Source organism: Salvelinus fontinalis, chromosome 18, assembly GCF_029448725.1.
Source record: "Salvelinus fontinalis isolate EN_2023a chromosome 18, ASM2944872v1, whole genome shotgun sequence".
Classification (NCBI taxonomy): Eukaryota; Metazoa; Chordata; class Actinopteri; order Salmoniformes; family Salmonidae; genus Salvelinus; species Salvelinus fontinalis.
Genome location: NC_074682.1, coordinates 48081826 through 48108231, shown reverse-complemented (window position 1 = coordinate 48108231; position 26406 = coordinate 48081826). Strand labels below are relative to the sequence as shown.

At 40.3% G+C, this 26406-nt stretch overlaps 1 protein-coding gene across 1 annotated transcript; it reads left to right on the top strand.

The window, feature by feature from the left end:
• The first annotated feature begins 370 nt into the window (after positions 1-370).
• Positions 371-25235, top strand: LOC129815674 (serine incorporator 1-like). The gene is made up of 10 exons (XM_055869676.1): positions 371-3199; positions 8453-8614; positions 10817-11010; positions 13632-13711; positions 13962-14099; positions 17327-17496; positions 19915-20005; positions 20381-20582; positions 21494-21730; positions 22304-25235. Exons 1-10 carry the CDS (start codon positions 3161-3163, stop codon positions 22440-22442), a joined length of 1452 nt encoding a protein of 483 aa, XP_055725651.1. The 5' UTR covers positions 371-3160; the 3' UTR covers positions 22443-25235.
• Positions 25236-26406: the final 1171 nt, after the last annotated feature.

The following is a 26406-nucleotide window of genomic DNA, read 5'->3' as shown; positions in this document are numbered from 1 at the left end:
GTGGCGCCATTTCCGTTCCAATTTCCTGGAAGCTTGCTTCAAAGCTCGGGTATTTTCTGTATACCAGGGAGCTAGTTTCTTATGACAAATGTTTTTCGTTTTTAGGGGTGCAACTGCATCTAGGGTATTGCGCAAGGTTAAATTGAGTTCCTCAGTTAAGTGGTTAACTGATTTTTGTCCTCTGACGTCCTTGGGTAGGCAGAAGGAGTCTGGAAGGACATCAAGGAATTTTTGTGTTGTCTGAGAATTTATAGCACAACTTTTGATGCTCCTTGGTTGGGGTCTGAGCAGATTATTTGTTGCGATTGCAAACGTAATAAAATGGTGGTCCGATAGTCCAGGATTATGTGGAAAAACATTAAGATCTACAACATTTATTCCATGGGACAAAACTAGGTCCAGATTATGACTGTGGCAGTGAGTAGGTCCAGAGACATGTTGGACAAAACCCACTGAGTCGATGATGGCTCCGAAAGACTTTTGGAGTGGGTCTGTGGACTTCTCCATGTGAATATTAAAATCACCAAACATTAGAATATGATCTGCTATGACTACAAGGTCTGATAGGAATTCAGGAAACTCAGAGAGGAACGCTGTATATGGCCCAGGAGGCCTGTAAACAGTAGCTATAAAAAGTGATTGAGTAGGCTGCATAGATTTCATGACTAGAAGCTCAAAAGACGAAAACGCCATTTTTTTTTTTGTAAATTGAAATTTGCTATCGTAAATGTTAGCAACACCTCCGCCTTTGCGGGATGCACGGGGGATATGGTCACTAGTGTAACCAGGAGGTGAGGCCTCATTTAACACAGTAAATTCATCAGGCTTAAGCCATGTTTCAGTCAGGCCAATCACATCAAGATTATGATCAGTGATTAGTTCATTGACTATGACTGCCTTTGAAGTGAGGGATCTAACATTAAGTAACCCTATTTTGAGATGTGAGGTATCACGATCTCTTTCAATAATGGCAGGAATGGAGGAGGTCTTTATCCTAATAAGATTGCTAAGGCGAACACCGCCATGTTTAGTTTTGCCCAACCTAGGTCGAGGCACAGACACAGTCTCAATGGGTATGGCTGAGCTGACTACACTGACTGTGCTATTGGCAGACTCCACTAAGCTGGCAGGTTGGCTAACAGCCTGCTGCCTGGCCTGCACCCTATTTCATTGTGGGGCTAGAGGAGTTAGAGCCCTATCTATGTTGGTAGATAAGATGAGAGCACCCCTCCAGCTAGGATGGAGTCCGTCACTCCTCAGCAGGTCAGGCTTGGTCCTGTTTGTGGGTGAGTCCCAGAAAGAGGGCCAATTATCTACAAATTATATCTTTTGGGAGGGGCAGAAAACAGTTTTCAACCAGCGATTGAGTGCTGAGACTCTGCTGTAGAGCTCGTCACTCCCCCTAACTGGGAGGGGGCCAGAGACAATTACTCGATGCCGACACATCTTTCTAGCTGATTTACACGCTGAAGCTATGTTGCACTTGGTGACCTCTGACTGTTTCATCCTAACATCGTTGGTGCCGACGTGGATAACAATATCTCTATACTCTCTACACTCGCCAGATTTAGCTTTAGCCAGCACCATTTTTAGATTAGCCTTAACGTCGGTAGCCCTGCCCCCTGGTAAACAGTGTATGATCGCTGGGTGATTCGTTTTAAGTCTAATACTGCGGGTAATGGAGTCGCCAATGACTAGGGTTTTCAATTTGTCAGAGCTAATGGTGGGAGCCTTCGGCGTCTCAGACCCCGTAACGGGAGGAGTAGAGACAAGAGAAGACTCAGACTCAGACTCCGACTCGCTACATAATGGGGAAAACCAGTTGAAAGTTTCTGTCGGCTGAATGAGCGACACCGGTTGAGCATTCCAACAGCATTTCCCTCCAGAAGCCATGAGAAAGTTGTCCGGCTGTGGGGACTGTGCGGGGGGATTTATACTAACGTTACTATCTGTACTTACTGGTGGCACAGACGCTGTTTCTTCCTTTCCTACACTGAAATTACCCTTGCCTAACGATTGCGTCTGAAGCTGGGCTTGCAGGCGATCGTTCTCCTGTATATTATGAGTACAGCGACTGCAATTAGAAGACATCATGTTAATGTTACTACTTAGCTTCGGCTGTTGAAGGTGTTGACGAACCATGTCCAGATAAAGTGTCCGGAGTGAAAAAGTTGAATGAGGGAAAAAAGTTGCGATGGAAAAACTAAAAATATAAACGGTAATTAAAAACAAAAACAAAACAAAAAACGTAAAGTTGTCAGCTAGCAAAGTAAAGTAAAGTTGGCAGCAAAACGCACAGCAACAAAACGCACAGCAACACGTCTGCAGATTCAACAGCATGTCATTACATGCATGTTACACATGCATGTGGAACATGTCATTACACCTTTAACTGTTTACAATACATGAAAAATGACACTGACTTGTCACTTGACATTCAGTGACATAAGATGCCTTTACATCTTTTGACATTTGTTATGTCATGTTTATGACCATAATATGACACTGTTATGACGTACAGTTCAAATATAGTGTTACCAAGGTACATTCTGTGTTCACCTATATAACTTGTTTCCTGAAGATGACAACATAATATGTATATATTGTTTTTGTTTTTTTCATGAGAAGTTGAATGCCAAGTTTTATTTTTTATCAAAATGTAAATTGAATCTGACTTTTACTCAAAGGAATATGTTCATAATGTTTTTGTTTTATTTATGACAGATTTGTATGTGTGTAGTTTACCAAATAAACTGTAAACTGTAGTTTATACTGTATGTTGAGGTTGGAATTCAAACATTTGATTTTAGACCAATGACAGCATTAAGAGATGAAAACGATTGGACCGTAGCAGCAACATTGTATCGACTCTACTTATTTGAAAGTAATGACATCATCCTGTGTGACGCATTGGGAAACAACGTTCAACGGAAGGAAATCACAGAAGATTGCGCAGAGTTGAGGACGTAGGCTAGCAATCGCTTGTACAGCACTACAACAAAATAATTTAGTTAAAATATTTAGTATTGTCAAAAGTTGGTACTCAAATTGTATCTACACTGAGAGTCCAACCTGGAAGGACAGGAAAGTAACGTGTACCGTTCCAGGAAGAAAACCACTAAAGAGATTGAGTGCAATATTGTGCCGAAATCAGAACATTATGGGAGCTGTCTTTGGCGCCTTTTCTGTCGCAAGCTGGGTAAGGTGCTTCTCGTATATCATCACGACCATATTTGTGAACAAGAACCAGGTTGACATGTATGAAAGAATGGCTGAGTATCCCAGGCAAGTGCAGCTGAGGTGAGCTCATACAAGGTTGTCAGGATTAGTGGTGGAAAAAGTACCAATTATCATACTTGAGTAAACGTCAAAATACTTTTAACAGGAAAAATTGAACGTCGCCCAGTAAAATACTAACGTTACTTGAGTAAAAGTAAAACATTATTTGGTTTTAAATATATTTAAGTATCAAAAGTAAAAGTCATTTCAAATTCTTTATTAATAAGCAAACCAGACGGCACACTCAGACATAATTCACAAACAAATAATGTTTGTTTAGTGAGTCCGCCAGATCAGAGGCAGTAGGATGACCGGTATCGTGAAGCTACTGATGGCTCTCACCAAGCCACCTAACGTCTTCCTTGTGCTGTAAAATACCGCCATGAATTAACATGGACTGTCAATGGAGACAAGTATTTTTTTAATACCCTGACTACACCGCTCACATCACGTGCGCGGAATTTGCAAAATAAATGTAAGAATCTGTTATTCAATTATTGCACCCACACTATTCGTGAGCGTCTGCGTTGCCAAGGGCTAAAATAGAAGTAATTCCTATTTCTGACGCAGATACGCTGCAAGTCCTGCCTCTCCCATCTCCCCATTGGTTAATAGAAGCAGGTACCCACGTGGGTGATTGAAAGATGAATTGTGTTGCCGGTTGTCGTGGTAATACTATGAAAGTTTAGATGCCAATCACCATATAAATTCAAAGATGAAAAGGCCTGGAAGGAGGAGAGATGACTAGAAACGATTTGGTTGACCGTTTTATGTGTGGATTAATTGTCGGAGTAGAGGACCTTGTGCATTTCAGGTAAAATAACAACCTAATGTTTATATCCCAGGACAAATTAGCTAGCAACAGCAAGCTAGCTAAATAGGACAAATTAGCTAGCAAGTGCAAGCTAACTAGCTAAATTGCCATAAATATTTCATGCTTTTTGACCTGACCCCAAATTAATGTAATTGGTTCAGAGTTTGTTTTGATATTTTAACCTGCGTGTCGTGATCGCGTTTGGTGTAGGGGGACAAAATACATTTTTGCACAATGGCGCACGCGCGCAGCCGGTTTGGGTTCCATGTAAGGCGTCAAATTGCCGACACGTTCACGTCACGCGACGCCTCTACTTGTGTTACACGTCATGTGTTTGTCTGTCTAGTTTATCATTAAAGATCTCACCATGAACACCTTACAAACGTCTACATGTAAATTATTTTGTAAAAAATATTTTTCATTGCTAGAGTAATCTAACCAATTTAATTTGTCGATTTAGCTAAAATAGGCATATCACCTCAATACATTTTTTTTTTTAGGCTAGTTGATATTGCAGCCAGCCACCATTACTGTATAAATATTCTTATTTCTCGCATCAATACAGACACTAGGGCTTCTTTGTTGGAGGTAGCCTAGGTCTCTAGTGGCACATTCAAAACAACTCGGAACTCTGCAATCTCTGACTTCCGACTTCAGTGCGTTCAAGACAACTGGGATAAAAATAGTTTTGAACGGTCATCCAACTCGCAATTCAAATTCAGAAACTCGGGCTTCTTTCTTTCTCTGACCTGAAAATCACTGATGTCATGATTTGACCTCGTTTTTCTCCGGAGTTCCCAGTTTAACAGACATAATCACTGTCATCATGAAATGCTTAGGCTATACATTTATGTGGAGATGTCTTATGGTTAAAACCAGGGTTGAATTGAGGGGGTATGTGAGGATATAGGCCTAACCCTTGTTATAGAAATGGTCAAAAAGCATATGCTACCCCTTGTTTGTGTAACAGTATAGCTTCCGTCCCTCTCCTCGCCCCTACCTGGGCTCGAACCAGGGACCCTCTGCACACATCAACAACTGCCTCCCACGAAGCATTGTTACCCATCGCTCCACAAAAGCTGCGGCCGTGGCAGAGCAAGGGTAACAACTGCTTCAAGGTCTCAGAGCGATTGAAACGCTATTAGCGCGCACCCTGCTAACTAGCTAGCCATTTCACATCGGTTACACTCACCCCCCTTTTGACCTCCTTTTCCGCAGCAACCAGTGATCCGGGTCAACAGCATCAATGTAACAGTATAGCTTCTGTCCCTCCCCTCACCTCAAACCAGGGACCCTCTGCGCACATCAACAACTGCCTCCCACGAAACATCGTTACCCATCGCTCCACAAAATCCGCAGTCCTTGTAGAGCAAGGGGAACAACTACTTCAAGGTCTCAGAGCGAGTGATGTCACAGATTGGAACTCTATTAGCGCGCATCCCGCTAACTAGCTAGCCATTTCACATCGGTTACATTTGCTTAGCCTTAGAAGAAAACAACGGTCCAGATTATGTAAAGTTATCTAGGCTATAACAATGATTAACTCCACGATTTCTTCCGCATAGTCTACTAGTCTATTGAAGGTCTTGCTCAGCCTCAACATCACAGGAATATGTGGTTGATTAAATGCTTGCAATTTAGCATATTAGTGGTAGGCTAAGCCTACCGCGAAAGACCAAAAATATATAATCGGTATGGGTCTATACATAGACCAAACAGCTTAACAGATAAACACTTTTTTAATTCAGGAGAATCGCATTGAATCAGGCTATTCATTTCAGTGCAGTTGTGTTCTTAAGCATAACCTTAGCCTAAACGGAACTGAAAACACCCCAGCCTGTTTTGATAACATCATGATGAAGCCTGAACATTTCAGCTGTTTATCATTCATTTAGCCCACTGTCGCCTACAGATTTGATACACATTAAGACCTATATTTAATCTGGATTTGACAAACAATAGCCTGACTAGGATCCTGACTTTTCCTCATGTTATATTTGTTACCAATTAGGATAAAAGGAGTCCTTTTACATTTACATTTACATTTAAGTCATTTAGCAGACGCTCTTATCCAGAGCGACTTACAAATTGGTGCATTCACCTTATGACATCCAGTGGAACAGCCACTTTTAATAAGCTTTTGTTTTTTCCCATTAATTTGCATAGGCTAACCATTGTGATTATTGTTATTTACCATCTTATGCTTTTTATGAATAAACAGGCATCGGGAGGTAAACAATTATATAATTTCGATGCCCCCCCACACATTAATGTTACTTTCCTTATAGATCACAAAGTCAGTTAATTTCCACTACATGTATATGCTAATTCATTTGATTCATACACTGGCTTGTCTGGCTGTCATATTTTCATTTTAAACAGCCCTTCCCTTATCTACACTGAAATAATGTTATTTCAGTAGTCCTATATTATGATATTTTAAAAATCATAGCTCATAAGTACTCCCTTGTGGTATAATATATATCTATTATATGTCCTAGGATACAACAATGAATCCTTTTGAACTAACAAATACCATCAAGGGATTCTTTACCATTTAAAATAATGAACACCTTGTGAAACAGCTGTGAAAACCAATCTGGCAATATTTTAGATTTCCTTGGGACGTCCCTACCCTGAACTCTAAACTATAACCCTTAACTAACACTAAACTTAACCATTTTACATTTATTCTTGATTGAGGTAGGGACATTCCAAGGATTCCAAATAGCACGGACCCTCTGGAAAAGCCTATGAACTCCTCTATTCGACTGAAAGCCACGGACACAACTCTGGTTGTCTGATGTAGGCTACTTGGAACTGGTAACAACACAGTCTGTGATTGGCTAATAACATTTAGATCTGTATACAACGAGATAAGATTATATACCATACCATGAGGTATTGAGGGAAAGACAGTTTACCTATAGATTTGACATAATCTATTTATGACATAATCTAGACCATTTGCGATAACAGGAAATACACAAGCCGTAGGCTACATTATAGCTCAAGGTGGCTACTTCGGAATGTCGGCTTGCACGGGAAAAACGATAAGTTTCTAACATTTATGGTTGATATTTAATTCATATAAACTATGCAACTTATGACTTTCATTAACACTGTCAGACAGACATTCAATGGTAGGCGACAGCCACATGGGAGTATGGTTGCGTAGGCTTAATTCTGGCACATATCACCCCCCCCATAGACCAGGGACGTTCTCTTGATAAGTGCTAAATTGGGCTATTTTCCTGTCCTACTCAACATTCAAAATGTACTTTTGGGCGTCAGAGAAAATGTATGGAGTAAAAAGTACATTATTTTCTTTAGGAATGTAGTGGAGTAAAAGTTGTCAAAAATATGAATTGTAAAGTCAAGTACAGATACCAAAAAAATTACTTAAGTAGTTTACACCACTGATCAGGAGGATGTCGCCTAAGCAACAGGTCAGAATCACCAGGAGGCGCAGGCACCTGTCATATCTGAAACTGAGTTTGAAGGTAGGCCTTGAAATACATCCACAGGCACAGTCAACTTAGTGTATGTAAACTTCTGACCCACTGGAATTGTGATACAGTGAATTATAAGTGACATAATCTGTCTGTAAACAATTGTTGGATAAATTACTTGTGTCATGCACAAAGTAGATGTCCTAACCGACTTGCCAAAACTATAGTTTGTTAACAAGAAATGTGTGGCGTGGTTGAAAAACGAGTTTCAATGACTCCAACCTAAGTGTATGTAAACGTCTGACTTCAACTGTATGTGGAGCAATAGTCATCTCATAAAGTGTTTTTGTCATATAGCCTAGGGCCTCGAGCAAAATATCATATTGTAACAACAAGAGGACAAAAGAGCGTTGGTCCTCTTTTGGGCACAGCTCAGTGATAAGTTATACCGTCGTTCTTTGTCTCAGGCCCAGGTAATAAGTGTTGGCCAAGGCCAATATGCTATACTACCCATAAAACCAACACCACATCTACCACAACCACCACACAACCAACACCGCCAATTTAAAAAAAATAAAAAATAATATATATATATATATTAGCATTTGAGGGAGTTGACAAGGGATTTGAGGGAGTTGACAAGTTTGTCCTCAGATTTTAGACCTCTCAGAGAAGATAAAGCACATTTCTCAGACTAGCACCCAGGGCAATTTGAAATAAATCCCAAAAGAAAACAAAAAAAAATTATTGATTGGGTTGTTTTGATTGCGTTTGAATTTGGTTCCTGTCTACTACCACATTGCTGCAAGTGCCAATACTAAGGTTAGTCTGCATCGACTGGCTTGTCCCTAACTGGCCTAATATGTTTTGGGAACGTTGGCAATTTTTCCCCTATCTTTCCCTCTAGGTGCCATGTCTATGTAGCAGTGCGACATGCTTGCTGTGCAGATGCTGTCCCCAGAGCAAGAACTCCACGGTGACGCGAGTCATCTACGCCTTCATCCTGTTGCTAGGGACCATTATAGCCTGCATCATGCTGTCACCGGGAGTGGACGAGCAGCTAAAAAAGGTACGAGGCGTGCCAATCAATGTGTTTTTTCAATATACATACTACCATACTTTGTAATTGAAAAATCCTTGGTTTCATGCATGTTAACATCAGAAGCCTCCTCCCTAAGTTTGTTTTACTCACTGCTTTAGCACACTCCGCCAACCCTGATGTCCTTGCCGTGTCTGAATCCTGGCTTAGGAAGTCCACCAAAAATTCTGAGATTTCCATACCCAACTACAACATTTTCCATCAAGATAGAACTGCCAAAGGGGGAGGAGTTACAATCTCCTGCAGAGATAGCTTGCAAAGTTCTGTCATACTCTCCAGGTCTACGCCCAAACAGTTCGAGCTTCTAATTTAAAAAATGAATCTCTCCAGAAATACGTCTCTCACTGTTGCCGCCTGTTATAGACCCCCCCTCAGCTCCCAGCTGTGCCCTGGACACCATATGTGAATTGATTGTCCCCCATCGATCTTCAGAGTTCGTTCTGTTAGGTAACCTAAACTGGGATATGCTTAACACCCCAGCAGTCCTACAATCTAAGATAGATGCCCTCAATCTCACACAAATAATCAAGGAAACTTACATTTCCCTCACTAACTTTAAACATCAGCTATCTGAGCAGCTAAACGATCGCTGCAGCTGTACATAGTCCATCTGTAAATAGCCCACCCAATCTACCTACCTCATCCCCATATTGTTTTTATTTACTTTTCTGCTCTTTTGCACACCAGTATCACTACTTGCACATCATCATCTGCTCATCAATCATTCCAGTGTTAATCTGCTAAATTGTAATTACTTCGCTACTATGGCCTATTTATCGCCTTACCTCCTCACGCCATTTGCACACACTGTATATAGACTTTCTTTTTTTCTATTGTATTATTGACTGTACGCTTGTTTATTCCATGTGTAACTCTGTGTTGTTTCTTACGCACTGCTTTGCTTTATCTTGGCCAGGTCGCAGTTGTAAATGAGAACTTGTTCTCAACCAGCTTACCTGGTTAAATAAAGGTGAAACAAATAAATAAATACTCCACACTCTCATGCTCCGAGGACATTCTCTTGAGTCCGTTCTTGTGAGGGTGAGTGTGGAGAACGCATAATACATTACATTTGAGAAGCACTCACACTCCCCCTAAGGTATTACCTCACACACACTGCACCTCCCCATTCACTGAACCATCTTCTAGCCAGGACAATGACAATAGAGACGAAACAAGACATACACAAAGCTAACATTTACTTCATAACTATCAGCTAGCTATATGTGAATCGTAATAATCTATCTAACCAGATAGTTTAACAGGCAAAAATTACAAACTAATGTTATGCAAGGTAGATGTCAATTATATGTGGCTAGCTAGCTAACAGTAGTAGCACAGATGGAGCATATTGAGAAACACCCAGTGTGTGTGTGCATGAGATGATGAGCCATGATGTGTCATAGTAGATGTTTGTGTACATGGTGAATGGTTGCTTTAATAATGCTTGAATACCTGGGGAGGATATCAGTGGGAAGAGTTAAGTCACACAAAATATAGAACAGTAGGGGCCTACAGAGATACAACTTACTGCATATTGAGGCTGCATTAACATTGCAACTCTGTGTATACTGTCATTCTAAATTTAAACATTGACATATACAGGTAACTGACAAAATAACGGAAACACCAACATAGTGTTTTAAGGGCGTTGAGCCACCAGAACAGCTTCAGTGCACCTTGGCATAGATTCTACAAGTGTCTGGAACTCTGTTGGAGGGATGCGACGCCATTCTTCCACAAGAAATTACATAATTTGGTGTTTTGCTGATGGTGGTGGAAAACGCTGTCTCAGGCGCCTCTTCAGTATCTCCCATAAGTGTTCAATTGGGTTGAGATCTGGTGACTGAGACACACAAACCCTTTAAACACCCTATGCTCCCTCTTTCAAAGCCACTGATATCTCTTCTTCTAGTGATGGTAGCCAAAATAATGGGCTGCCCAGCATTTTTTATACATGACCCTAAGCATGACGGGATGTTTTAATTTCTTAATTAACTCAGGAACCACAGCAGTCTCTCATGATAGTAGCCAACTTGTTGTTGACCAAAGTGAAAATGTAGTGTTATTGAATACAGAATCGCACAGCTAGACTATAGTAATGCTGTCTACTCTGTACAGTAGATTAGACTGGCCTGAATGGTTTGTGAGAATGTCTATCTGTGCCTGTAGATTCCTGGGTTCTGTGAAGACGGAGCAGGCTCTTCTATCCCAGGAATCCATGCCAACATGAACTGTGAGATCTTTGTGGGCTATAAAGCCGTGTACCGGGTGTGCTTCGGCATGAGCATGTGTTTCCTGGTGTTCGCTCTGATTATGATCAACGTCAAGAACAGCCGAGACCCACGCTCTGCCATCCACAACGGGTAACCACCCATCACATGATGCACCCCCTAAAAAAAAGACATGAAAAAATAAAAAAGTAAAGGCCTAGATGTAATCATATTTATTACTACGCCAACTTTGACTTAAAAGTCAGTATTAAGGCGAATAACCTTTATTATTATTATTAACTGAAAATAACATGTACACTGCTTGTAACTTAACTAATGTCATAATGAGGTACTGGTAAGACACCCTTGTTTGTACTATTTTCTGTCATACAGTATGACTATCACACTGCTACAGGCACTGTCACAACAACCATTGGCAATATTAATAAAATAATCTCTTACACAACAGGTCACTGAGCTAACGTGCTTTAGGCCACCGTGCCTCTCTGAAACAGAGGAGAATAACTGCACTTTTTAGTAACAGCAATACATCACAAGCCTTTTCATATACAGTGCATTTGGAAAGTATTCAGACCCCTTCCCTTTTTTCACATTTTGTTACGTTATAGCTAGGGATGCACGATATATTGGTGAGAATTTCGGAATCGGACGATATTAGCAAAAAATGACAACATCTGCATCAGCCCGATGTCTAGTTTATTAACGCCGATATGCAAAACCGATGTCAAAGCTGACGTGCATACCTATATAACATAGGTAGATGACGTAATGACGCCATGAAAAATACAGCGCTACACAGAACAAAAGCAGAAAAATACTAAGCGCACACTTCCAATAACTAAACAGGTTCAAGTCAAGCAGTCATTTGAATGAGTAAGAACATTTCAGCGAGACAACTCAAAGGCGAAACCCATTAACGGCAAGAAAATATAATTCATTGCCCTTGACAATCAACCGTCCTCTGTCGTGGATGATGTTGGCTTTCACCGACTGGTCGAGTCCCGTTACTCACTATTTTTCAGATGTTGCCCTATCGGAGTTACACAGTATTGTTGACACTCACATCAATGAGCTACTTGCTATGGGCGTCACTGCTATTAGCTTCACGACTGACATTTGAACCAGCGATGTCAGCCCCGTGAGCATGCTGAGTCTGACAGCACAGTGGGTCGACGAGGATTTGGTACTGAGGAAAGCCGTATTGCATGCTCAAGAATGTGCTGGTTCTCATACCGCTGCTGCCATTTCAGTGGCATTTGAGAACATGTTTGAAACTTGGAAACATGAACACTCCTAGCTCCATTCGAACAACTGACTGGAGAAACAAGCTCATCAACTGTGTCTGCAGCAGATGTGATACCCTCTGTCATGCATTGAAACGCCTGCTCAACAAGACTGCCCACACAGACCGTCTGGTTGAAACTTACATAAGTACTCGAGGCTTTGAACAAGCGATTCGGTGGCATTACCTCTGAGCCTCTTTACTGTGTCGCCACCGTGCTCAATGCTTGGTACAAGGACCGCTACTTCGATGCAGACAAGAAACAGGGTTTATGTGAAATGTTACAGACATGGCTGGACAAGATAGAAATGGACACAGTGATTCTCCGTGGCCTTTCTTCCTCGGTGCGCACTGACAGCTGAAACTTCACTGCTTGATATATATGATAAAATCCTGTTTGAGAAAGAAACGACTGAACAAATGAACAACGAAACAGCACAGCAAGTAAGTGAAAGAACTAGGTTTTGATTATGTTTTACTAGTAATAGGGACATATGTAAATGCCAACAAACTTTTGGGTCAGTGTGTGTGTGTGTGTGTGTGTGTGTGTGTGTGTGTGTGTGTGTGTGTGTGTGTGTGTGTGTGTGTGTGTGTGTGTGTGTGTGTGTGTAACCTTTTATTTAACTAGGCAAGTCAGTTAAGAACAATTTCTTATTTACAATGACGGCCTACCCTGGCCAAACTCGGACGATGCTGGCCAATTGTGCACTGCCCTATGGGACTCCCAATCACGACCGGATGTGATACAGCCTGGATTCGAACCAGGAACTGTTGTGACGCCTCTTGCACTGAGATGCAGTGCCTTAAGAATGCTTAAAAGGACGCTAAAATTGTAAATATCGGTTATCGGTAACGATATTGTTTTTTCGGCAAGGAAAATATTGGATATCGGTATCGGGCCAAAATAATATTGGATATCGGTATCGGCCCAAAATAATATTGGATATCGGTATCGGCCCAAAATAATATTGCATATCGGTATCGGCCCAAAATAATATTGGATATTGGTATCGGCCCAAAATAATATTGGATATCGGTATCGGCCCAAAATAATATTGGATATCGGTATCGGCCCAAAATAATATTGGTGCATCTCTAGTTATAGCCTTGTTCTAAAATGTATTAAATATTTTTCCCCCTCATCAATCTACACACAATACCGCATAATGACAAAGCAATAACAGGTTGTCAGACATGTACATCATGAGCCTATTCATGTATATTTACTAGGTATACCCATGCAACAAAATAACCATGTAATATGTGCGTTTTGAAAAATGCTGATACTGTCAATATATATTATTTTGTATTTTATCTGTACACCACATCAAGAGTGGCATTATTGAAAGATCATACTATTATTATTTTTATTTCATAGTTATTTTCCATACTTTTTATAATGATTCATGAAGTCTATCAAAACATTATCAAAAGGGATTCAGTTGACGAATGACTTCCTTCCCCCATGCAGGTTTTGGTTCTTTAAGATTGCCACCATGGTTGCAGTGACAGTCGGTGCCTTTTATATCCCTGAGGGGCCTTTCACTCACCGTAAGATTGACCCAATTTCAATAAAAAATTTGTCATAATATTTGTCTATTATTACCATGCACAATTCGCATAAACATGAGGGATACACTTTTAATTGTTGATATTACAATTTATTGTATTATTAAGACAATTCATTGTTGATACACGCAATTAATAATTTAATTAGTAATTGTAATATACTAGTAACTTTATACTTAGCAGTGCTTGTGGATATTTGTGGTACGATGATGGTCTCTTTGTGTGTGTGCAGTGTGGTTCGTGGTGGGTATCTGTGGGGCGTTCTGCTTCATCCTGATCCAGCTGGTCCTGCTGGTGGATTTTGCCCACTCCTGGAATGAGTCCTGGGTGGATAACATGGAGAGCGGGAACTCCAGGGGCTGGTATGCTGGTGAGTCTGCCTGACCCTCTACTAAGGAAGTCAAATCAAATCCAACTTTATTTTAAATGCACTTACAATCGCAACACTGTTAGCAGTCAAATAATACAATGAAGGAGAAAATAAAGGGCAGAATAAAAGAACATCAACACACAAGTGTTTATGATTGGCAAAATTATTTTGCTGATTAGAGATGCTGATGTGACGTTTTATTTGAAGTTGTTGGGGCTGTATTTCTAGACCTAAGGAAAGCTTTTGATACTGTCAACCATAGGGTTCTCCTCACAAAACTGTCTAAATTTTACTTTTCCCCCAATGCCTTGAGATGGATGAAATCATACCTTGAAGGCAGAACTCAGTGTGTCAGAGTGAGCAATAAGCTGTCGCCCACTCTCAGCTAGGATGTGGGCATGCCCCAAGAGTTAATACTGGCGCCCCTCCTTGTAATTTTATACATTAATGATTTGCCTTCTGTCTGTACTGGGTCTGAAGTTCAAATGTATGCAGATGATACAGTGATGTACAGTACCAGTCAAAGGTTTGGACACACCTACTCATTCAAGGGTTTTTCTTAATTATTTACTATTTTCTACATTGTGGAATAATAGTGAAGATGTCAAAACTATGAAATAACACATATGGAATCATTTAGTAACCAACAAAGTGTTAAACAAATCAAAATATATTTTAGATTCTTCAAAGTAGCCACCCTTTGCCTTGATGACAGCTTTGCTTTTCCAACTGTCTTGAAGAAGTTCCCACATATGCTGAGCACTTGGTGGCTGCTTTTCCTTCACTCTGCGATCCAACTCATCTCAAACCATCTCAATTGGGTTGAGGATGGGTTATTGTGGAGGCCAGGTCATCTGATGCAGCACTCCATCATTCTCCTTGTTGCTTTTTTGTGCTATTTCTCTGTCTGCATGCTTGTTGCTTGTCCTATGTTTCTCTGTCTGCATGCTAAGTGTTGCTTGTCCTATGTTTATCTGTCTGCGTGCTACTTGTTGCTTGGTCTATGTTTCTCTGTCTGCATGCTACGTGTTGCTTGGTCTATGTTTCGCTGTCTGTGTGCTACGTGTTGCTTGTCATATGTTGCTCTGCGTGCGTGCTACGTGTTGCTTGTCTTCTGTTTCTCTGTCTGCATGCTATGTGTTGCTTGGTATATGTTTCTCTGTCTGCGTGCTACGTGTTGCTCGGTCTATGTTTCTCTGTCTGCATGCTACGTGTTGCTTGGTCTATGTTTCTCTGTCTGCATGCTACGTGTTGCTTGGTCTATGTTTCTCTGTCTGCATGCTACGTGTTGCTTGTCTTATGTTTCTCTGTCTGCATGCTACGTGTTGCTTGTCCTACGTTGCTCTGTCTGCATGCTACGTGTTGCTTGGTATATGTTTCTCTGTCTGCATGCTACGTGTTGCTTGGACTATGTTTCTCTGTCTGCATGCTACGTGTTGCTTGGTCTATGTTTCTTTGTCTGCATGCTACTTGTTGCTTGTTTTATGTTTCTCTGTCTGCATGCTACGTGTTGCTTGGTCTATCTTACTCTGTCTGCATGCTACGTGTTGCTTGTCTTATGTTTCTCTGTCTGCATGCTACATGTTGCTTGGTCTATGTTTCTCTGTCTGCGTGCTACGTGTTGCTTGGTATATGTTTCTCTGTCTGCATGCTACGTGTTGCTTTGGTATGTTTCTCTGTCTGTATGCTATGTGTTGCTTGGTCTATGTTTCTCTGTCTGCATGTTACTTGTTGCTTGTCCTATGTTTCTCTCTCTGCATGCTACTTGTTGCTTGTCCTATGTTTCTCTGCGTGTTACGTGTTGCTTGGTAATTGTTTCTCTGTCTGCATGCTACGTGTTGCTTGGTCTATGTTTCTCTGTCTGCATGCTACGTGTTGCTTGGTCTATGTTTCTCTGTCAGCATGCTACTTGTTGCTTGTCTTATGTTTCTCTGTCTGCATGCTACGTGTTGCTTGGTATATGTTTCTCTGTCTGCATGCAACGTGTTGCTTGTCTTATGTTTCTCTGTCTGCATGCTACGTGTTGCTTGGTATATGTTTCTCTGTCAGCATGCTACTTGTTGCTTGTCTTATGTTTCTCGGTCTGCATGCTACGTGTTGCTTGGTCTATGTTTCTCTGTCAGCATGCTACTTGTTGCTTGTCTTATGTTTCTCTGTCTGCATGCTACGTGTTGCTTGGTATATGTTTCTCTGTCTGTATGCTACGTGTTGCTTGGTCTATGTTTCTCTGTCTGCATGCTACGTGTTGCTTGGTCTATGTTTCTCTGTCTGCATGCTACGTGTTGCTTGGTATATGTTTCTCTGTCTGCATGCAACGTGTTGCTTGGTCTATGTTTCTCTGTCTGCATGCTACGTGTTGCTTTGTATATGTTTCTCTGTCTGTATGCTACGTGTTGCTTGGTATATGTTTCTCGGTCTGCATGCTACGTGTTGCTTGGTATATGTTCCTCTGTCAGCATGCTACTTGTTGCTTGTCTTATGTTTCTCTGTCTGCATGCTACGTGTTGCTTGGTATATGTTTCTCTGTCTGTATGCTACGTGTTGCTTGGTCTATGTTTCTCTGTCTGCATGCTACGTGTTGCTTGGTCTATGTTTCTCTGTCTGCATGCTACGTGTTACTTGGTATATGTTTCTCTGTCTGCATGCAACGTGTTGCTTGGTCTATGTTTCTCTGTCTGCATGCTACGTGTTGCTTTGTATATGTTTCTCTGTCTGTATGCTACGTGTTGCTTGGTATATGTTTCTCTGTCTGCATGCTACTTGTTGCTTGGTCTATGTTTCTCTGTCTGCATGCTACGTGTTGCTTGGTCTATGTTTCTCTGTCTGCGTGCTATGTGTTGCTTGTCCTACGTTGCTCTGCATGTGCTCACTGCTCATTGTTTGTCTGTATTGTTATTGTATTAGTTTTGAATAACCTGCCCAGGGACTGCGGTTGGAAATTAGCTGCTGCTAAAAACCCACACTTTTACTGAAACGTTGATTCATGTGCACTGTCCCTGTAAAAATGTAAATAAACTCAAACTCAAGTCCTGTTTTAGCAAGTATTCACTTGGTACTTTTTAGTAAAGTATGTGATATCAACTCAAGCAGGTAAATACATGGTGAACTGTAACATAAGGTCAGGTGTCAATAGTGCTGACACTATATAATGCTCTACGACAGAATCTGTCCCGCTTTATAAAAACAATGCAACTAGAATCTGATTCTCTCTATCCTCTTCTGTCCAGCCTTGCTCGCTGTAACTGGACTCAACTACATCATGTCCTTTATCGCCGTTGTCCTGATGTACCTGTTCTACACTCAGTCAAAGGGCTGTCTGCTCAACAAATTCTTCATCAGTTTCAACATGATTCTCTGTGCTGTAGCCTCTGTCGTGTCCATACTGCCCAGAGTACAGGTAAGCCCTCGATCGGTGTTCATTAAACGCTCATTTAACGTTCATATTCATCATTTCATTTGTGGGTCAGTTTTTAGCATTTGTCCCTGTAGTGGTTAAGGTTAGCGTTTGGGGAGCGTAAGCTGAACCTAGATCTGCTAAATGTTTATGATATGCTTTTGATATTTAACTTTAATCATATGAGTGTGACCCATCTGTGTGTTGATTATCTGGTGACTGCTGAGATAAACTGCCTGCAGTGACGCCTCGAGGATAAGGATTGAATTACATCTTAAAAGACTTGTGGTTAAGAACAAATTCTGGCCCTAATTATAACGCATGTCTACCAGTGGTTGGCAGCTGGTGACTTTTGTATATTTATTACTTGAAAGATTTTTAATCCATCCTCCCGTTCCTACCTGGAGAAACCTGATGCCTACTCAGATGTCACTTTCATCATGTTTTTTATTTATTTATTATATATATATATATATATATATATACATATATATATCCACCCCCCCCCCCCCCTTCGGAGGACAAATATATTTTAGTTTTTTACAGCTTTTCTGCTACATTTACATACACATTTTACATGTACACTATTGTTCAAATGTTTGTGGTCACTTAGAAATGTCTTTGGTTTTGAAAGAAAAGCTATTTTTTTTGTCCATTAAAATAACATCAAATTGATGAGAAATATAGTGTAGACATTGTTAATGTTGTAAATGACTATTGTAGCTGGAAACGGCAGATTTTTTATGGAATATCTACATAGGTGTACAGAGGCCCATTATCAGCAACCATCAACTCCTGTGTTCCAATGGCATGTTGTGTTTATCATTTTAAAAGGCTAATTGATCATTAGAAAACCCTTTTGCAATTATGTTAGCACAGCTGAAAACTGTTGTCCTGATTAAAGAAGTAATAAAACTGGCCTTCTTTAGACTAGTTGAGTATCTGAAGCATCAGCATTTGTGGGTTCGATTACAGGCTCAAAATGGCCAGACACAAATAACTTTCTTCTGAAACTCGTCAGTCTGTTCTTGTTCTGAAAAATGAAGGCTGTTCCATGAGAGAAATTGCCAAGAAACTGAAGGTCTGGTACAACGCTGTGTTCTACTCCCTTCACAGAACAGCGCAAACTGGCTCTAACCAGAATAGAATGAGGAGTGGAAGGCCCCGGTGCACAACTTAGCAAGAGGACAAGTACATTAGTGTCTAGTTTGAGAAACAGACGCCTCACAAGTCCTCAATTGGCAGCTTCATTAAATAGTACCCGCAAAACACCAGTCTCAACGTCAACAGTGAAGAGGCGACTCCGGGATGTTGGCCTTCTAGGTAGAGTTCCTCTGTTCAGTGTCTGTGTTCTTTTGCCCATCTTAATCTTTTCTTTTTTTGGCCAGTCTGAGATATGGCTTTTTCTTTGCAACTCTGCCTAGAATGCCAGCATCCCAGAGTCGCCTCTTCACTGTTGACATTGAGACTGGTGTTTTGTGGGTACTATTTAATGAAGCTGCCAGTTGAGGACTAATGTCGTTGAGACACTCTAATGTCGTTGTCCTCTTGCTCAGTTGTGCACCGGGGCCTCCCACTCCTTTTTGTATTCTAATCTGTATAATTGTAATCTGTATAAAGACAAAAAGGCAATTTTCTAACAAATGATGAACATTTCTTAATAATCTACTGGAGAACCATTTTGCATTTAAGTACAGTATAACGTATTGCATTTGCATTTACGTCATTTAGCAGACGCTCTTATCCAGAGCGACTTACAAGTACATACATTCATTTTTATTTTTTATTTTTTTTGTATGAGTGAAGCTTTTAGTGAGAGGTTTAAAGCTTTTATATTTAATAATTTTAGCCCCCCCCCCCAAACTCATATTCATTATATAAGTAGGCATGTTTAATTTTGTCTGGCTTAGCATTCCAAATAAAATGAAATATTTTTTTTTGCTCATATGATTTAAAAAACATTTAGTCTGGAGTAGGCAGTGCCATTAGTAAGTAAACTGTGATAGGACCAAAGACTTAATCAATGGGATTTTTCCATAAATAGACAATGTAATCATGTTCAAGTTTCAACGTTTATTTGCCCCATGCACAGCATACAACAGGTGTAAAACAGTACTGTGAATTTTTTTCTCGAGAGCGCTTTCCCAACAATGCAGTGATAATAATATAGAGAAGAGTTTCCCAAACGCGGTCCTGGGGCCTCCCAGGGGTCCCTAGCACTATACAGCTTGTTCAAATAATCATCAAGAATTGATTATTTGAATTCGCTGTGTGGTGCAAGGGCAAAAACCAAAACTTGCCCCAGGACCGAGTTTGGGAAACCCTGATATAGATCATAATTTTTTTTTTTAAATGGAAGAAAAAAAACATGTTTTTGGAATCCGTTTGTAAATCACAGTTGTTTTGTTGAATTATTTTTAGAAATTCCAGCCCCAATCCGGTCTACTCCAGTCCTCCTTCATGACTATGTACACCATGTATCTGACCTGGTCGGCCATGACCAACGAGCCTGGTAAGAGACACTGTTATAGCTGCTACCCAAACTGCACCCTTTACCTGTTCATATATTGTTCATTATTAATTCATACTTAATTAACCAATAGTTTAAATGCTTCTCTATATGACTAATTACTGGGTACTATCAAATAAATTCTCAATTACAAACACGTACTTGCTTAAACTCTACATTGCCCGAGCAAATTGTAAATTCACCTGTTCCGCTCGAGTCAAACTGAAAAATCACCACCCCCTCCCATGGATTAATGATATGATTAGGCTTTACAACTAATTAATTAAAATATATATATAAAAATGAAAGGGAGAAAAATGTAATCTCAGTCTTACATTTTTTTCCCTGTGGGGCAACCACCCCCCGGGCCCTCTTTAGACCGTACATGTAACCCCAGCCTGCTGAGCATCTTCCAGCAGACACTGGTGCCCACGCTGACCCCACTGGAGATCGAGAACCAGACGACTGTGGTGATCATTGGCACCGAAGAGCCCATCCTCTCCTCCCCCTATCTGCAGTGGTGGGACGCCCAGAGCATTGTGGGATTGGCCATCTTCATCCTCTGCATCCTCTACTCCAGGTGTGATTGGTCAGCAAGGCAGACTTGGGTACAGCTACAGCACATTGTGGTTTGGGGAATAGAAGTAATGTACATTTGTTGGTGCCTCACAGTATTAGTGGATGTGGTGACTCCCTCGTTCACATAATTAGAATTTCAGTTTGCAGTTTGAGCACTCTGAAAAGCGCTAATGCAATCCACTTTGGTTATATTTTATTAAAGCATTACAATAATTTGAAATACTTATAAATGCTTACCCATGCTTATTGTTAGATTCTAAATAAATAGAGTAAAGCAGACAACTAGGAAAGCTCAAACCAAGTTTATTCCCCCAATGGGTCAGACAGCTGAACAGACAAAAACACATTTACTCAAGAACTGGTATTTAAACCTTCCTCGTATGGTGAGACAGCCAATACATCTCTGTTGCTAGGCAGGAAGTTAAGTGATATGGGTAATAAACTGTTCCTTCATGTGACCTGACCTGACCTCGGCCCCCATTCCTCACGAATCCAGAGCTATCCACCCTTATCAGTGACCGCAACCATGTGATTGCCTTTTCATTTACTCAGTAACATTCCAAGCTCCTGGCTCATATCCAACCTTAATTCACCCCCACCATATACATTCCTCCTACAGATTACCATTAACTTCTGGTGTAGCAAGTATTTCAAATTACAACCCAACAACTGAAACCAGACTATGGCCCTTCTCCTCTCCATAGGATACCTAATATCTAACAATAACATGTTCTGGCAGAATGTTAGCTCTCTGTATTCCCCTCTCTGCCTCAGTAACATGAATAAGGATATTTCATATTTCAAGTTTTAAAGTCAGAACCCATCATTATAAATGCTTTACATGTTATGTTATAATTGCTAATGAAATTATAGTGCTTATTATAATGCCTATAAATGTGTACTTCCTTGCAGCATCCGCTCGTCCAACACCAGCCAGGTGAACAAGTTAACCATGGCCTCTAACGACACAGTGATCCTGGAGGAGAGTAAAGCAGGCACCCCGGACGAGGAGGGAGGGACGGGGAGCAAGGGTCCCAGGCGGGTGGAGGATAACGAGAGGGACACGGTCCAGTACAGCTATTTCTTCTTCCACTTCATGCTCTTCCTGGCTTCGCTCTACATCATGATGACTCTCACCAACTGGTACAGGTCAGTATGGCCAAACTACACAGATGACCAACGTCGTGAAGTGCTGTGTCTGAAAACGTTACTAGCTGTCAAGTCTTTGCTTCCTCCGTCCTTGTTTCCTTAATTCCCTTTGAGGATTTGTTCTTGGTACACCTTGGAGAGGATCTAAGGTTCCTCACTCTGAGAACCTCCTCCAATGAGCTTTGAAGGTAATTGAGAAAATAAGAACAGAGGGAGCAAGGATTTGACAGCTAGTGACATTTTCAGACACGGCCATGTTGTCAAGCTTGGTCATGCACATTTTGAGGTGAAGTTGAACTCCTCTTTTGGAATCCCATTGTGTACGTCAAAAATAGGGAGGAACCACAATGTTTTGACACTAAAGAGGAAATAACATTAATTACACATTGTGTTCTTTTATAGTTCAACATTTTATATTTCAATGGAGACAGCTCCATCTCTCTAAAATGAAAGTGACCACAAAGCAACAGTGCAACGCAATACTTTTACCATGGATATTTATCTTACAGATTCACATCGTAACAATTGTTCAGATATGACTATATATACAAATCTTATTTTTTCCCCATACAGTCCTGATGCAGACTACAATGCCATGACCAGCAAGTGGCCGGCGGTTTGGGTGAAGATCTCCTCCAGTTGGGTGTGCCTTACCCTCTATACCTGGACCCTGGTCGCCCCAATGATACTCACCAACCGGGACTTTAGCTGAAAACGGTTCCACCAACGCAGTATTTTCTTTTCACTTTCCTTATTGTTATTCCTGATTTAGTAAAAAAAAAAACTGTGCGTTTTACATAGACATTGACCACATTGCCTACATTTCAAATGATTGCCTGTCAAAATGAACTGTTTTGTTTTGTGTATTAGATGTTGATGGTTTCGCATAACAAATCTCTTTAGTTAGCCTTTTAGATGCATTAGAAGAAATATTCACATATGAACCTGGTGTTAAATCGCTAACCTTGTTGGTACATTTGAAGGTTTACACATGTGTTTTTTAGTCCATTTTGTGCAATTAGGGACCAAATCATGTATTGATGGTTGACCTTTATGTCAAAGGAACATTTTATTTTTTTATTTTTTTGTACATTCTCTCAATGTAAATTCATCTTTGACTGACTGACATTACAAACCAAATATAAGAATGTAAGATCCTTTATCTCTTGAGTAAATATAAACGGAGTATACCAAACATTAGGAACACCTTCCTAATACTGAGTTGGATCCCCCCTTTTGGACTCAGAACAGCCTCAATTTGTTGGGGAATGGACTCTACAAGGTGTCGAAAGCGTTGTGTTGTGACAAGGTAGGGGTGGTCGACAGAAGATAGCCATATTTGGTAAAAGACCAAGTCCATATTTTGGCAAGAACAGCTGAAATGAGCAAAGAGAAATGACAGTCCATCATTACTTTAAGACATAAAAGTCAGTCAATCAAAAAATGTCAAGAACTTTGCAGTCGCAAAAACTATCAAGCACTATGATGACACTGGCTCTCATGGGGACCGCCACAGGGAAGGAAGACCCAGAGTTACCTCTGCTGCAGAGGACAAGTTCATTGGAGTTACCAGCCTCAGAAATGGGCAATTAACTGCACCTAAGATTGCAGCCCAAATAAATTATTCACAGAGTTCAAGTAACAGACACAAATCAACATTAAGTGTTCAGAGGAGACTGCGTGAATCAGGCCTTCATGGTTGAATTGCTGCAAAGAAACCACTACTAAAGGACAGTAATAATAAGAAGAGACTTGCTTGGTCCAAGAAACATGAGCAATCGACATTTGACGGGTGGAAATCTGTCCTTTGGTCTGATGAGTCCAAATTTTAGATTTTTGGTTCCAACCGACTGGTGCTGTATATTTAGCACTTCTAATTACAAAAATATCGACTATGTCAGATTAATTGCTTCATATCAGTTGAATTATTTGTTTCAAAGCATTGATTCTGTCATGACTGTCCACAAGAATCCAAATAGGTCAGATCAGGTTTGCAATGAATAACTTAAATCAGACCCCCTCTCACCCGCTGTGAGTGGTAAGGAAAGAACTAGGGTGGGTTAACAACTCATGACCTGTTGTTAATCAAGATTCAGGTCCCTCTCCAAATTTACCAAAGGAATGTGCCTTTTTTTTAAAAGAGACTTTTCCAGAGGAAACTAACACGTTCAAAAATCAAATACTGGAACAATATTTCTAACATATAACTTGGGGAATGTTCACTTTTTTATTTTGTGATGTCATTAAAATTGTTATAAAGGAAATACTGTAACTTGGAAAGTATACCCACTGCGTATATGACGTGTCCATCCTATGCGTTGTGCATGTAATATGAAAAATTATGAAAGTATTTTTGTTAAGAGAGGGATTTGATTTTTAGGAGCCATTAGAGATCATTGTTTTACATAAACTTTGCACAGTGACAAGTCATGCATTCATAAGTTAGGCTCAGGTTTTGCAGACTAGGAGGTTGTGACTGTTCAGAATGATATGATACGAGGTTATGATTAATAAGTTGACTGTTTATAGATGTGATAGGTAAAGACCTCGGGTAACAATTAAACATAGTTAGTTAGATAAATTAGATTAGATAAATAAGTCTTCCGATTAATGTTAAAGTCAAGTCACGACAATTCCCTTTACTGTTATATTTAAGTCGCTTAGTATGAGATTAGGTGACATGATGTTCAGTAATTGTTTTGCTTCCACTTATATCCTCAGTTCCGTATTACAGACGCTTATTTAGTTATAGCCAACGCTGTTTAGTAGTAATTGAGTTTGCATAGGTTTATCCTAACATGATTTAATAGTGGATTAAGCTGCCATCCCCCTTCCAATGCCTTACGTACTGTATCTGTAAATTGTGTATTATGAATCTTTGAATTGAGAGCAACATGAAAGTGTAGCTATCAGTGTTTGTGGATTGCTTTCCAAAAACATCTATTTCAACAATCTACTTCAAGTGTTTATGCTTCTGCCAAGTATTTGTGTAATCTTTGTCATGTTTGTTTAGTGTCTTGGAAATTGATGAATGTAAATGACAATCAAAAGGCTGAAGGCATGCTTTCTGAAGGAACTGAAGCATATTTAGCATGTTGCTATCGTGAGTGAAAATTAAAGGTATCTACAACCAAAACCCCTACATAAAATGCAGGCCTTTTATACTGTAAGCCCATCTACTTCTGTTTATTAAATGTATGGTTTGCATTTAGGCCTATGGTTCAGTTCCAAATAGATTTTGTGTTATATGCACACACCACAAATTGTTACCCTATATTTGGTGAATATGACATAATTATGACCACAAATACGAAATATGCTGATGCACCTGATTGGAACATGATGGTTTATAGGTTAACATTGCCATTGTGATATTAATGAAAATGTATTTTTTATTATTTTTTCATTCAAACTGTAGTTGTGATGAGGGTTTGCTTGTGGAACATGCTTCATTTCCCATTTGAACTGCAACTCTTTAAAAATTATTGTATGCTATGTAGGATAAATAAAGAGAATGTTTTGTTACAAAAGTTTGGTGCAACTGTACGTAATATTTCCTGTTTAACAGTAATACTATTTCACCATTTTGCTGTCAGACACACTACCATGTGCTATGGTAGGTATGACTATTTCCAAATGTAAAGAGAATAGTGAGGTCGTGGAGTTCAATAAATAGTATATAAATATAATATATGCCACTGAGCAGACACGTTTATCTAAAGCAACTTATAACAGTGAGTAGGGCTACATACATTGTTTGTATTGGCGACCTCAGCAGGAATGAAACAACCCTGGAATTCCCGAGCGCCCAACCTTGAACTAACTTAGCCAGACAGGACAACGCAGATCAAAGGACTACAGATGTAATTTCCGCCATATTCTGGATGAATGGAACAGTCAACGAAAGGTGCTCAGATTGCAATTTAATAAATTAAACAGTGTTTACAAATATATTTTTAAGAAACATTTCTGTTGGCCGTCATTGACATTGCACTTACTCGTTTGCCCTCTGCTGAAAGTATGGGTAGCTGCAGCCCAATATGGCGACTGGAGTATGGGCGAGTGGGTGTGTCGACAGGAGTGGGTGTATGGAATTCGAATCAGCTAATTGGGCAGATTTGTTGCCACTCAAGACCGTTGGCCGTCATGTTGTCGGCGGTAGCTAGCGTGGCCATTTTATTCCATTCCATGATTTGATTTCAAGTAGGATAGCAGCCCACACAATCAATAACTAATATTGATAACCATCTAGACATCACCTTGTACATGCACATACAGTATATTCAATGTGAAGGGCATGAAGGGCAACAACACCGGGACACAGAGCTGTTTGCGCTTGCGTGCTTGTCACTGTCCAGCAACAGTGTGGGAAGTAGCTACCTAGTATCAAATCAAATCACATTTTATTGGTCACATACACATGGTTAGCAGATGTTATTGGTCACATACACATGGTTAGCAGATGTTATTGGTCACATACACATGGTTAGCAGATGTTATTGGTCACATACACATGGTTAGCAGATGTTATTGGTCACATGCAATAACATCTGCTAACCATGTGTGAGTGTAGTGGAATGCTTGCACGGTGACAGTCACAGTAAGCACATTCATACAATGCATGAAACAACAGTAATACACCCATTATCAGTGGACATAACAGTGAAATATGACTC